This window comes from Salvia hispanica, chromosome 2 (assembly GCF_029641045.1).
Source record: "Salvia hispanica isolate PSC_SH4W2 chromosome 2, Shi_PSC_v1, whole genome shotgun sequence".
Lineage (NCBI taxonomy): Eukaryota > Viridiplantae > Streptophyta > Magnoliopsida > Lamiales > Lamiaceae > Salvia > Salvia hispanica.
The window spans coordinates 63,477,433-63,488,947 of record NC_142693.1 but is presented as its reverse complement, the minus strand read 5'-3'; the positions used below and the strand labels follow the sequence as shown (position 1 = coordinate 63,488,947).

The window sequence follows — 11,515 nt, the reverse complement described above, 5'->3', positions numbered from 1 at the left end:
ATCATGACTAGATATGTTCATATGTCATCATGGTTCATTGTCAATCATAGCTCTTGCCTTTGGCTAGTGTGGCGAGTGTTGGTGCTGTAACATAGACCAGATATGGCACGAATAATGGAAAAGGGAAGGGCTCGATAAAGTGTGATCAACAAAGTCCTATTTAGATTTGAGTGTCAATGCTGTAGGTAGGTAGCCCTGTTTGTGTGCTTAATACTTTCAAAATGCTAGACCAATCTCTTTAACAAGGGAATTCACTGATGATTTCCGATGCATGTGACAGCTGAGTCTCGCCATCCTCCTGCAAAGGTGCGAAGCTAGACCCTCAATACGACTCCACGTTTTTATTTTCCTTTTTCCTCCATACGTCGCCCCTGCCTTCGTTTTTTCGACAAATTAGCATTTACGTATGCTCCTGAATACTCGAATGCCATATATAAATATCACAACAAACATTTAGTTTACTCTAAGTATACTTAAATTTAAAAGAATATTCTTCACCTACTTATTGTTCATACTTTTTCGATCATATCTATATATTTTATTTAAATTACACAATTACTTTATATTAATTTATTTATATATTAAATATACATTATTAATAGTAAAAAATTATACAGCTTGATAATTAAAATACATTTGATATAATATACTAAAACATTCAAACTTAAATAAATTATACTTAAGATATCATAATTACATCAACATATAATTTAGTTGTGTAATTTACTTATCTATTTAAATTAGAGCTCCTTGAAAGCAACAAATTCCATTACTATGAAAAAGAATAAACACCAAAACCCTCTATAAATGAATTCCACTTTCAAGAATTGAAGCAACATGGATTTCTCAGTAGATTGATCGCCGGCGGAAAAAGCTCTTGGCCCCCTTTTTAACCTCACCGAAGTTGATTTGTGGTCAGTGACATCTCTCTATCACTCTATGTGTGTGTAATTAATGGATGATTGCAAAAGTTGGACAATTTTTACTCAATTCAATAGTCCATTATGAGTTTCTTTGTTGATCAATTTGATTTTGGCTCAAAATCGAAAAAAAAAAACTAAACTAATATTATAATCTTGGTAAGTTGGTAGTATTTTGAATTGCTATCCTGAATCTGTTTGGTTTGTGTTAAATGCACAAACTGGTGATAAGTTTTTCTGTTTTCACTTTTAGCTTTCTTGAAGTTTTTGAAGATTATCTGATATTAGTGTTGGACAATGATTGTTTGATGTTTGAAGATGATTAAAAATCTGCTCGGAGCCCCAAGACAGATGTAGATTGTAGAACTAGAAAAACAAATGGGTTTCGTGAGGTACACGGAATTGGAATTGAATTGGAAGGAATTCTAATTCAATTTCAAATCCTATATTGTAAAATGAAGTACTTAATTAATATGAAATCGAATTTGAAGAATTTGTCCACACACTATACACAAAATACGCTCACACACACTTTACACAAAATACATACTGCAGTGCGTCACCTCTGGGAACTGTTAAGCAAAAAAAGATATTTGATTGTCATGGATGATGTTTGGCACGATCACCAAAATAAATGGTTTGAGTTGAGAGACATTCTATCATGTGGGTCAGTCGGCTCATCTGTTATCGTCACCACGCGTCAGAAGAAGGTTGCTGATATAATGAGAACACTTCCATGTTATCACCCAAGGGGGTTGTCAGATGAGCATTGTTGGGCACTGCTACAGCAGCGCGCTTTTGTACCAAGAGAAGAGGTGTCTCCCCAGTTGGAAATTATTGGGAAACAAATCGTGAAGAAATGTGCAGGAGTGCCCCTGGCTGCAACAACGCTTGGAGGAATACTACGATTTAAAAGGATAGAAGAGGAATGGATATATGTGAGAGATAGTGAGATATGGAAGTTGTCAGTAGAAGAGAGTTTGATAATGCCAGTATTGAGATTGAGTTATCATCATCTTCCGTTGGAGCTTAGGCAATGCTTTGCTTATTTGGCAGCCATTCCTAAGGACCATTACATTGAAAAGGAAGAATTGATCCTTCTATGGATGGCTCATGGCTACATTTCATCGAAGGAGTCTCAACAAGTTGAAGATGTTGGAAATCAAATATGTAATGAGTTATTACTTAGATCTCTTCTACAAACAGATATTGATAACAACATGGCGATCGGTATGCATGATCTCGTTCATGATATGGCAGAATCAATAATGGAGAACAAAGTTCCCGGAATACGAAGTGAAAGAAATCTTGCTAGTGCATCAACTATCCGCGAGGTAAATTTGCTACAAAAAACTGCCCTGTTTCCTAAAACTTTTCAGCAAGATATGACCATTACCTCCATCTTTGAGCTTACAAGTTTAAGAGTAGTAAATGCAAAATCAATTAATGATTTGCCTCCCATCGGCAATCTTAAACATTTGCGTTACTTGAATTTGTCTAGTTCCGAAATTCACACACTCCCCAACTCATTATGTAAATTTTGGAACTTGCAAATCCTCAAGTTGGATTACTGCCGTAAGCTTGTGGTTTTACCTAAGAAGCTAACATCCTTACGTAATCTTCGACATCTATGTTTGTGGGGATGTGAGTCGTTGTCTGAAATGCCATCTAAAATGAGGGAACTAAATGGCTTAAAAACATTGAATTTGTTTGTAGTGGGTGTCAAGAGAGATAACCAACTTGAGGAACTGGAATTCTTGAACCTTAGTGGAAGGCTCGAGATTAGGCATTTGGAGAGAGTAAAAGACCATATGGATGCAAAGAAAGCAAAGATTGGAAAGAAAAAAAAATCTTCGAGAATTGAGATTGTCATGGGAAAAAAATGATCTATCTAAGTTAGAGGAGGATGTTGATGAACAGGTGTTGGAAGCACTTGAACCTTGTCCCAATATTGAATCTCTTTCCATATATGGCTTCAGTGGTAGATTTCTTCCTAGTTGCATGTCAAATTCAACTCTAGGAAAAATAGTTGAGATTGAAATAAGTGATTGCGAAAATTGTAGGCATTTTCCAAAATTGGGAGAGTTACCTCATCTTCAGAGGTTGTTCTTAAGGAATGTGGGGGTGGAGTATATTATTGAAGAAGATGTTGGGAATGGAATCCCAGTAAAGATACAGTTTGTGGCTCTGAAAAGACTCCATTTAATTGATCTTCCCAATTTGAAAGGGCTCTCAAAGAAGCAAGTTAGTAAAGTAGCATTCCCAAATCTTGAAATCCAATGGATTGAATGTTGCTCCTCATTAATACTGCCACCACTCTCATCCCTTCAAAAGTTGGAGAATCTAAGATGCAGTAGCTCAACTTTGGCGTTATTATCTGAGCAGGACATTCCTAGGAGTCTTTGCGTGGAAATTGAGGAGAGCATAACATGTTTTCCAATCGAAACACTGGCGAAATTCAGTAAGCTTCAGTCATTAAGAATTAAGTTTGCCAAAGAGATATCTGTGACAAGAGATTGTCTGCAAGCCTTAAAACAGCTTAGACTTTTAAGTCTAGACAGTTGTCGAACAATGAGATGTTTACCAGAAGGGATGTTGTGTCACCTTACTGCTCTACAGACCCTGCGATTATCGGAGTGCCCAGAATTAATAGAGCTGCCAGAGGATATTAAACATCTCCATAATCTTGATTGGCTTGTGTTAGAGAGTCTTCCCAAGATGACGCACTTGCCTCAAGCCTTTCAACACCTCACTTGGCTCGTGTTAGAGGATCTTCCTGAGCTAAAATCACTCCCAGATCAGCTACCATCTCTTAATACACTCAAAGTTACAGACTGCCCAAAGGTTGTAACGATTCCAGCTCTACCAAATCTGAAAGAGCTAACAGTCACTGGTTGCCCACAACTGGAAAGGCGATGTCAGAGAGGAAGCGGAGAGGATTGGCACAAGATTGCCCATGTTCGCAGCATTTTTATTTCTCCAATATAATTCAACTATTTTTGATGTTTAAGTTCTTGATGGATAAGTTTCGTAAGTACAAGATGTCCTTAATTGCCTGTTTCTGCCTGGTCTTAAGTCTTAACATATTTTCATCATTTCCAGGGTTTATGAAATGTACAGAATATGCACTATTGATGTTTATGATGTATATATGCTCCAAAATAAGTGTTTTACGTGTTTTATGCACTTTGAGACGGTTCTTCTTGTCCAGTGGCTACCATAAATCCTTCGAGGTCTATGTGCTTGTATTCCTTGCATAAGAAATCTCCTTGATTTCACACATCAAAGGCAACATGGGTATTAAGTTCGCCTCTTCCTCCGATGCGACACACCCTCTGTAGAAAAGTTTTCGTTGCCAATGTCTAAATTTCAATCCCTTGAATGTCTCAGGTTCGTTGGCCTGAGCCATGGCCCTTGAGGTCGTCACCGGTGCCAATACTTAGGTCGTTCGAAGTTGGGTTGTTGGAAACATTATCCTAAGCAGGATCAATTTATAAAATTTTACTTATAGGGACTCTTTTGGCATGCATACGCCTATCCCAAGCTATGGTATGGGCTCTAGTGGAGACTTCAGAAACTAGATAACAAGCTATGGACCTTCAAAGTTTGATAAAATTAGAGTTAGGATTTAGGAGTTGAACTTCCACGAATTTGGTCTGTTTTTGGACTCATTTGAAAAATGTATAGTATCTCCCAATCTAAGGGTCCAATTCGTCATACATAAACTAGGAAGAATATAGAACATTTCGCCTGTTGGAAGTAGTAAGATATCTAAGATACAAAAATGGTTGCTCAAAACTTGGTGGAGACATACTAGACACATATTACTGAAAACTGGATGAATCCGTTTCAATGATAGGGACCTTGACTTTAGCTAATAATCTCTCCGTATAATTATTTAGCTTATAATAATCCCCATGCAAAACGAGCATCTTCTCATAATCTTTCTGTTTGATGCTGGCAGGCGCTGGAGATGGTGAAGAGACAATGCTTGCTAAAGACACAGACTAGGCCATGGTAAGCGCCATGTGGAAAGAGATACGTCTGTGTAAATAGTAAATAGAATACGACGTGGTTGGAGGATCTTCGGAAAGTTGGCTTAGTGACAAGGGGCTAATCAAGTACATGTTCATGTGCGTAGAGTCGAAAGCAAGTGTCTAAGAATTTGTGGGTGAATTTATGTGTTTTGCTCTACTTTTTTTACTTTTTTTAATTATTTACTGGAAAGGTTCTTTTTTGTGCTAATACTTGGATGAATTCATATATGCAGGGCATGATGCTACTATGTTTGAAAAATTCAAAATAATCCATGATGCTGGAATTTGATATGATGGATCTTTACTTCCATGTTAATTGGTATATTAATTTCTTAAAAGAAATATGTTGGTGATATTCTTAATGAAAATCTTGTTTTACATGTTTGATTTTATATATGACTTATTGAGAGATCTCCTCTATTGTGTTTATAATATTTGCAATTTATGTATCAGGGCATTGCTGGTGGGATGAAATAATGAACCCCTCCGGCCATCCACAATGAGAAGTGCTCGTTTTGGATGAAACAGCAGAGTGGGGCGAAGAGGTATAGTGCTTGGGAAGGATGCAGGCTGAGCCGTGGTAAGCGCCTTGTGGAACGTGATATGCCTGTGTAAGTAGTACATAGAGGATGACGTGGTTCCTGCTGTTGTAGCGCTTCTTCGCCTTAGGATGCATTTGTTTTTGATGAATTGTACAAAGATTGGCACAGTGTATGTTCTGTTTCTAGTGTTCATTTATATATGTACATTGTTTGTGAGTTACAGCAAATGGAGAATCATCAGCCTCAGCAGATCCTTCCAAAACAGTCCGCGATGGGTTATGGATCAGCTATGGGGATTCCAAGTAACGGTCAATTGAGTAGCCCACGGATTAGGGGCGGAATGGTTGGGATTTCTGACCCGAGAATGAATAACTCACCAGTCCATAATTCAGCTTTGCAAGGTGGAGGGCTTGGGATGGTTGGTTTGGGGTCTAATGGATCTCCAGCCGTTCCATCGGATGGACTCTCTAAGAGCAACGGGGATACATCTTCAGTGGTCTAATGAATAACTCACCTGTTCCTTACGTGTTTAACGGGGGTTTGAGGGGTCGGAATGCTGCTCTGGAGAAGGTGGTTGAAAGGAGGCAGAGGAGGATGATAAAGAACAGAGAGTCGGCTGCAAGGTCACGAGCTCGTAAGCAGGTAAAAAACCTTACAGTTATTGGCTTTAATGTTTCTTCATTTAAGTTCTAGGACTAGAAGGCCCTAACATGAAGATCGAATGTATTATAAACGAACTGAAAAAATAGGTTTTCACATGGTAGATTACTTGCTATTTCAAATGAAATGGCCTATAGAGTTCTAGTCGCTTCCTATTTTTGCACTTGTATTCTGTCAACAGTCATGCACCCTTGAATTAAACGTGTCATTCCTCGTGTATTCAAGGTATCTTTTGCGGCCAATGTCCTCTTAAGTATTGAATTTGTACCCTATCCATCTCTGTTCTGTTTGCTTTCTTTTCCCGAGATTTTTAGATTGATGCTTAGAATCGGTTTTCATTAAAAAATACAGAACAAACCTATGAATTTTACCTTTCATGAAGATCAATATGGTGCCATGTCGAAAGATTTATAGTATATTTTTCTTTGTGATGTCTGATGTAACGACTGCTCGAGAAGGAAGTAGAAGTGCTGCATAGGCAAACGACTATAGATTTCGTGTTCTTTCTACTTTCTAAGTTATGATCGTCAAAGTTCTTTTATCGTACATGGACGTCCCCAAAAACATTTGAATAAGAAAATTGGATGTCTTATGCAGCACAGTTGTATTGTGATAGGCGGTCTAGTGTGACGAGACATGAACGTTTCTCTTCATGAGACGCTTAGAGATCTCATTTTACACAAGGTAATTTAGTGTATGCTTACACTAAATTACCATATTAGACGTTGGAATTAGACGTTGAACTTGACTAACCAGCTCTCCTTTTGGGTTCGTGCAGGCTTACACCATGGAGTTGGAAGCAGAAGTTGCTAATTTAAAGGAGGAAAACGAACAATTGCAGAAGAAACAGGCGGAGATAATGGAAGTGCAGAAGAATCAGGTTCGTTGCTTCACCTTCACCCCACAAATTTTGAATATAATATTTGATATACGGCAATGGTCACGGATGTTTCGTCTCAACTCCCTGCTGAGAATTGATTTTCCACTAGACGAAGCCGGCTCTTTCCATCAAGATCCATTCTTTGATATTTTCTTACAAATACTTTTCCCATTAGCACAAGTGTTTTGTCATTTCATCCACCCTTATCGAAATCTTGCTTCTGTGCAATGGTCATGGAATGTTCGTTTCCGCTCCCTACTGATCCTATTTTCCAATTTTCCGAAAATTGAATTTTCACTACACTAAGCCGGCTCTTCCAATCAAGACTCATTCTGTGATATTTTCTTGAAACTACTTTTCCCATTATATCCTTTTTAGCATTGCTGATGGGAAGAAATAATAAACCCCTTCCGAAACGAGCACCATCTCATAATCTTTCTGTTTGATGCTGGCAGGCGCTGGAGATGGTGAAACAGCAGAGTGGGGCGAAGAGGCAGTGCTTGAGAAGGACACAAACTGGGCCGTGGTAAGGGCCACGTCGAACGAGCTAGATACGCCTGTGTAAATAGTACATAGAATACGACGTGGTTCATGTTGTTGTAGATGAGTTTAGAGAGAGTTAGAGGAGTAGCGCTTCTTCGCCTTGGGATGCATATCTCATGTTTCGATGGAATGTAGGTGGAAAAAGTTTTACAAAGGAAGGATAGTCGATTAGGTACAAAGATTGGTAGAGTGCTGTTCCCATCTCCCAAAGTGTCGTGTTTCTCATGTTCGTATTCGTGTTCGTGTTGACATAGAATAGATTACAGTTTATTTATATATTTACATTGTTTGTGAGTTACTTTTTCTGTTTTTGATGGCTTCTTCAAAATTCTTATGATCATTTTTCACTATGTTTTGATCCCTTGTTGACATGACCTCTTATAATTCTCATGGCTACATAAACTCGACGCTCAACACAACAATGGTTATAACCATCTAGTATTTGTTATGATTGCAGATAAACTTAACCCTACCTTAGAAGATGCAATTCATAAAAACTTCTTCAAGCTTAGTTCGATTGTTCGGTATTGTGTTTGAATGTACTGCATCAGTAAAATTGAGTTATGCATATATCACAACTCTATAGTAATAACTCAAATATATGGAGTTGCAGTTATTTGTGCTGCTATGAGAAAAATTACACTTTAAATTATTGTAGAAAGGCAATGCAAGGTGGTCCATTTCGAACCAATAAATATGAATAAGCATTAAGAGGGTCATTTGGATCATAGCATCAAACGAATGGTAATGAATTTATTAAGTCAATATGCATGCAATTAAGTGTTGGGGTTCCAATTCCATTGAATTATTGAACAAAAGGCAAGGCAAGGTTGGCCCAACTGCATTGCTTTTATAAAAGATACTTTTTCAGCTTTAACAATTCTATACTTGCTAACACAAACACACATTCCTCTCAAATATCTCATTTGGCTATCTGAAGAAGAAAATTAACTATTGTTTTGTTTCATAATGGCAGAGGCATTTCTTCAACTCCTTCTTGACAATTTGAGCTCCCTGATCAAGGAGGAGATCGGAATGATCTTGGCGTCGATGATGAGATGAAGAAGCTCTGCAGCACTCTCACCACCATCCAAGCTGTGCTGGAGGATGCTGAAGACAAGCAAATCGAGAGCAAGCCAATTCGAAACTGGCTGCAGAAGCTCACTGCTCTTGCTTATGAGATTGATGACATCTTGGATGAGTGCAACACTCATGTCTCCACACTCAACCACTCTCATTCAAAACTCAGCCGCTACAGCCTCAAGAAATTATTGTATCGCCACAATATAGCAAGGAGGATGAAACAAGTCAACGAGAAAGTGGAGGCAGTTGTTGCGGAGCATGCTAAGTTTCATCTGCTCGAGATGCCAGTTGATAGGCTAAGAGAAGCTGCTCTTGCCTCACGCGAGACGGCTTCCCTGTTGATGATAAAATTCATGGTAGGGAAGAAGATAAAGACAAAATTGTGAAGATCTTGGTGAACGATGTGAATGAGAGACATGAGATGTCTGTGCTGCCAATCATAGGTGTTGGCGGCCTTGGGAAGACCACTCTCGCTAGACTAGTCTTCAATGATCCGCAGGTGGAAGAGCACTTTGATCTAAGGATTTGGGTTTGTGTCTGTGATAATTTTGAGATGAAGACTTTGGCGAAGGCCATGATTGAATCTGCAACTGGAGGGAGTGGAAAAGCTTCAGATCTGCAACACTTGAATGCTGCAGAGCGTCGCCTTTGGGAATGGTTGAGCAAAAAAAGATATTTGATTGTGATGGATGATGTTTGGAACGACCACCAGGATAAATGGTTTGAGATGAGAGATGTTCTATCATGTGGCTCAACTGGTTCATCCGTTGTCGTTACCACGCGCCAGAAGAAAGTTGCTGATATCATGAGAACACTTCCATGTCATTGCCTCGAGGGGTTGTCGGATGAGCATTATTGGGCACTGATGCGACAGTGCGCCTTCGAAGCAGATGAAGAGGTGTCTTTGCAGCTGGAAATAATTGGGAAACAGATCATGAAGAAATGTGTTGGGGTGCCCCTCGCTGCTACAACACTTGGAGGAATCCTACGGTTTAAAAGGAGAGAAGAGGAATGGTTACATGTGAGAGACAGTGAGATATGGAAATTGTCGGCAGAAGAGAGTTTGATAGTGCCAGCTTTGAGGTTGAGTTATCATCATCTTCCATTGGAGCTCAGGCAATGCTTTGCTTATTTTGCAGCCTTTCCTAAGGACCATTACATTGAAAAGGAACGACTGGTCCTTCTATGGATAGCTCATGGCTACATTTCATCAAATGGGACTCTTCAAGTGGAAGATGTTGGAAATCAAATATGTAATGAGCTACTACTCAGATCTCTTCTACAAACAAATGTGTATGACAAGAGTGAGATAGGTATGCATGATCTTGTTCATGATCTGGCAGAATCAATAATGGAGAACAAAGTTCGCGGAGTACAAAGCAAAAGTAATCTCGCAACTACCTCAACTGTCTGCGAGGTAAATTTGATACAAAAAACTTCTGTGTTTCCTAAAACTTTTCAGAAAGATATGAACATTACTTCCATGTTGGAGTTCACAAGTTTAAGACTGTTAAATGCCCCTCGCAGCACAATACAAGATTTGCCTCCTTCCATCGGCAATCTTAGACATTTGCGATTCTTGAATTTGGCCTCTTCAGAAATTCGCACTCTCCCTAACTCCTTATGTACTCTTTGGAATTTGAAAATCCTCGACTTGGACTACTGTGAAAAACTTGTGGCTTTACCTAAGAAGTTCACATCTTTACGTAATCTCCAACATCTAGGTTTGTATGACTGCAATTCATTGTTTGAGATGCCATCTAAAATGAGAGAGTTAAATGGCCTAAAAACGTTGAGTATGTATGCTGTGGGTCTAAAGAGATATAACCAACTTGAGGAACTGCAATGCTTGAACATCAGTGGAAGGCTTGAGATTAGGCATCTGGAAAGAGTAAAAGACCATATGGATGCAAAGAAAGCAAAGATTGCAGAGAAAAAAAATTTAGTTTGTCATGGGAAAGAAATGACTTATCCAAGCTAGAGGAGGAAGTTGATGAAAGGGTGTTGGAAGCACTTGAACCTCACCACAACCTTTACCATCTCTCTATAAAAGGCTATATTGGTAGATATCTTCCACGATGGATGGAAAGTTCAGCGCTTAGAAAAATAGTTGTGATTTGTATAACCGATTGCGAAAATATTAGGCGTTTTCCAAAACTGGGAGAGTTACCTCATCTTGTGGAACTGTATTTAACGAACGTGAAGGTGGAGTATATTATTGAAGAAGAAGAAGAAGTTGGGAATGGACACCCATTAAAGATACAGTTTGTGGCTTTGAGATCACTATATTTAATTGATCTCCCAAATCTTAAGGGACTCTCAAAGGAGCAAGAGAGTAGTAAAGAAGCATTCCCAAATCTGGAAATCCTACATATCCAGCGTTGCTCTGCATTAGTATTGCCATCACTCTCGTCCCTCAGAAAGTTGACGCAACTAGAATGTAGAAGCTCAGATTTGGCTTTATTAGCTCAGATTTGGCTTTATTGACTCAAGCTTCGCCCAAATTGCAGCTGCAGTTTCTTCTTTGGAAACCTCCCTTAACACTTGATCACTGAGGCCAAGTATCAGAGTGCTATAGGCCTTATTCTGGAGCTCTCGGGTCTTGAGATCGACCTTCTCATCTGCCCCCCTTTAGCCTGCGGATCTTTCCCTGCCGGATCTTTCCCATCCTTCAAGATCTCCCAAAGACCATGCTGCATCATCACAGCTTTCATCTTCAGCCTCCACAAGCCGAAATCATTTTTTCCGGTGAATTTCTCCGTTTCAAACTTCCCTGTAGACATCGCGCCGATCAATCCCTAAATCGTTCCCACAAACGGCGCCAATTTGTGATCAGTGCAAGATCGATTG

At 39.1% G+C, this 11,515-nt stretch overlaps 1 protein-coding gene and 1 pseudogene across 5 annotated transcripts; both read left to right on the top strand.

The window, feature by feature from the left end:
- The first annotated feature begins 787 nt into the window (after positions 1–787).
- LOC125202767 (bZIP transcription factor 23-like) lies at positions 788–7,932 on the top strand. Of its 5 annotated transcripts, none has more exons than XM_089065756.1 (8): positions 792–914; positions 4,885–5,087; positions 5,191–5,276; positions 5,411–5,568; positions 5,723–6,141; positions 6,762–6,843; positions 6,938–7,039; positions 7,495–7,932. In XM_089065756.1, exons 6-8 carry the CDS (start codon positions 6,796–6,798, stop codon positions 7,567–7,569), a joined length of 225 nt encoding a protein of 74 aa, XP_088921882.1. In that variant the 5' UTR covers positions 792–914; positions 4,885–5,087; positions 5,191–5,276; positions 5,411–5,568; positions 5,723–6,141; positions 6,762–6,795; the 3' UTR covers positions 7,570–7,932. The 5 variants fall into 5 exon arrangements, with proteins under 5 accessions (XP_088921878.1, XP_088921882.1, XP_088921881.1 ...); XM_089065755.1 differs by having other exon boundaries at positions 6,757–6,843; XM_089065754.1 differs by lacking the exon at positions 6,762–6,843 and having other exon boundaries at positions 5,411–5,537.
- Positions 7,933–8,455: 523 nt separating this feature from the next.
- Positions 8,456–11,461, top strand: LOC125199959 (disease resistance protein RGA2 pseudogene; annotated as a pseudogene).
- The last annotated feature ends 54 nt before the right edge of the window (positions 11,462–11,515 follow it).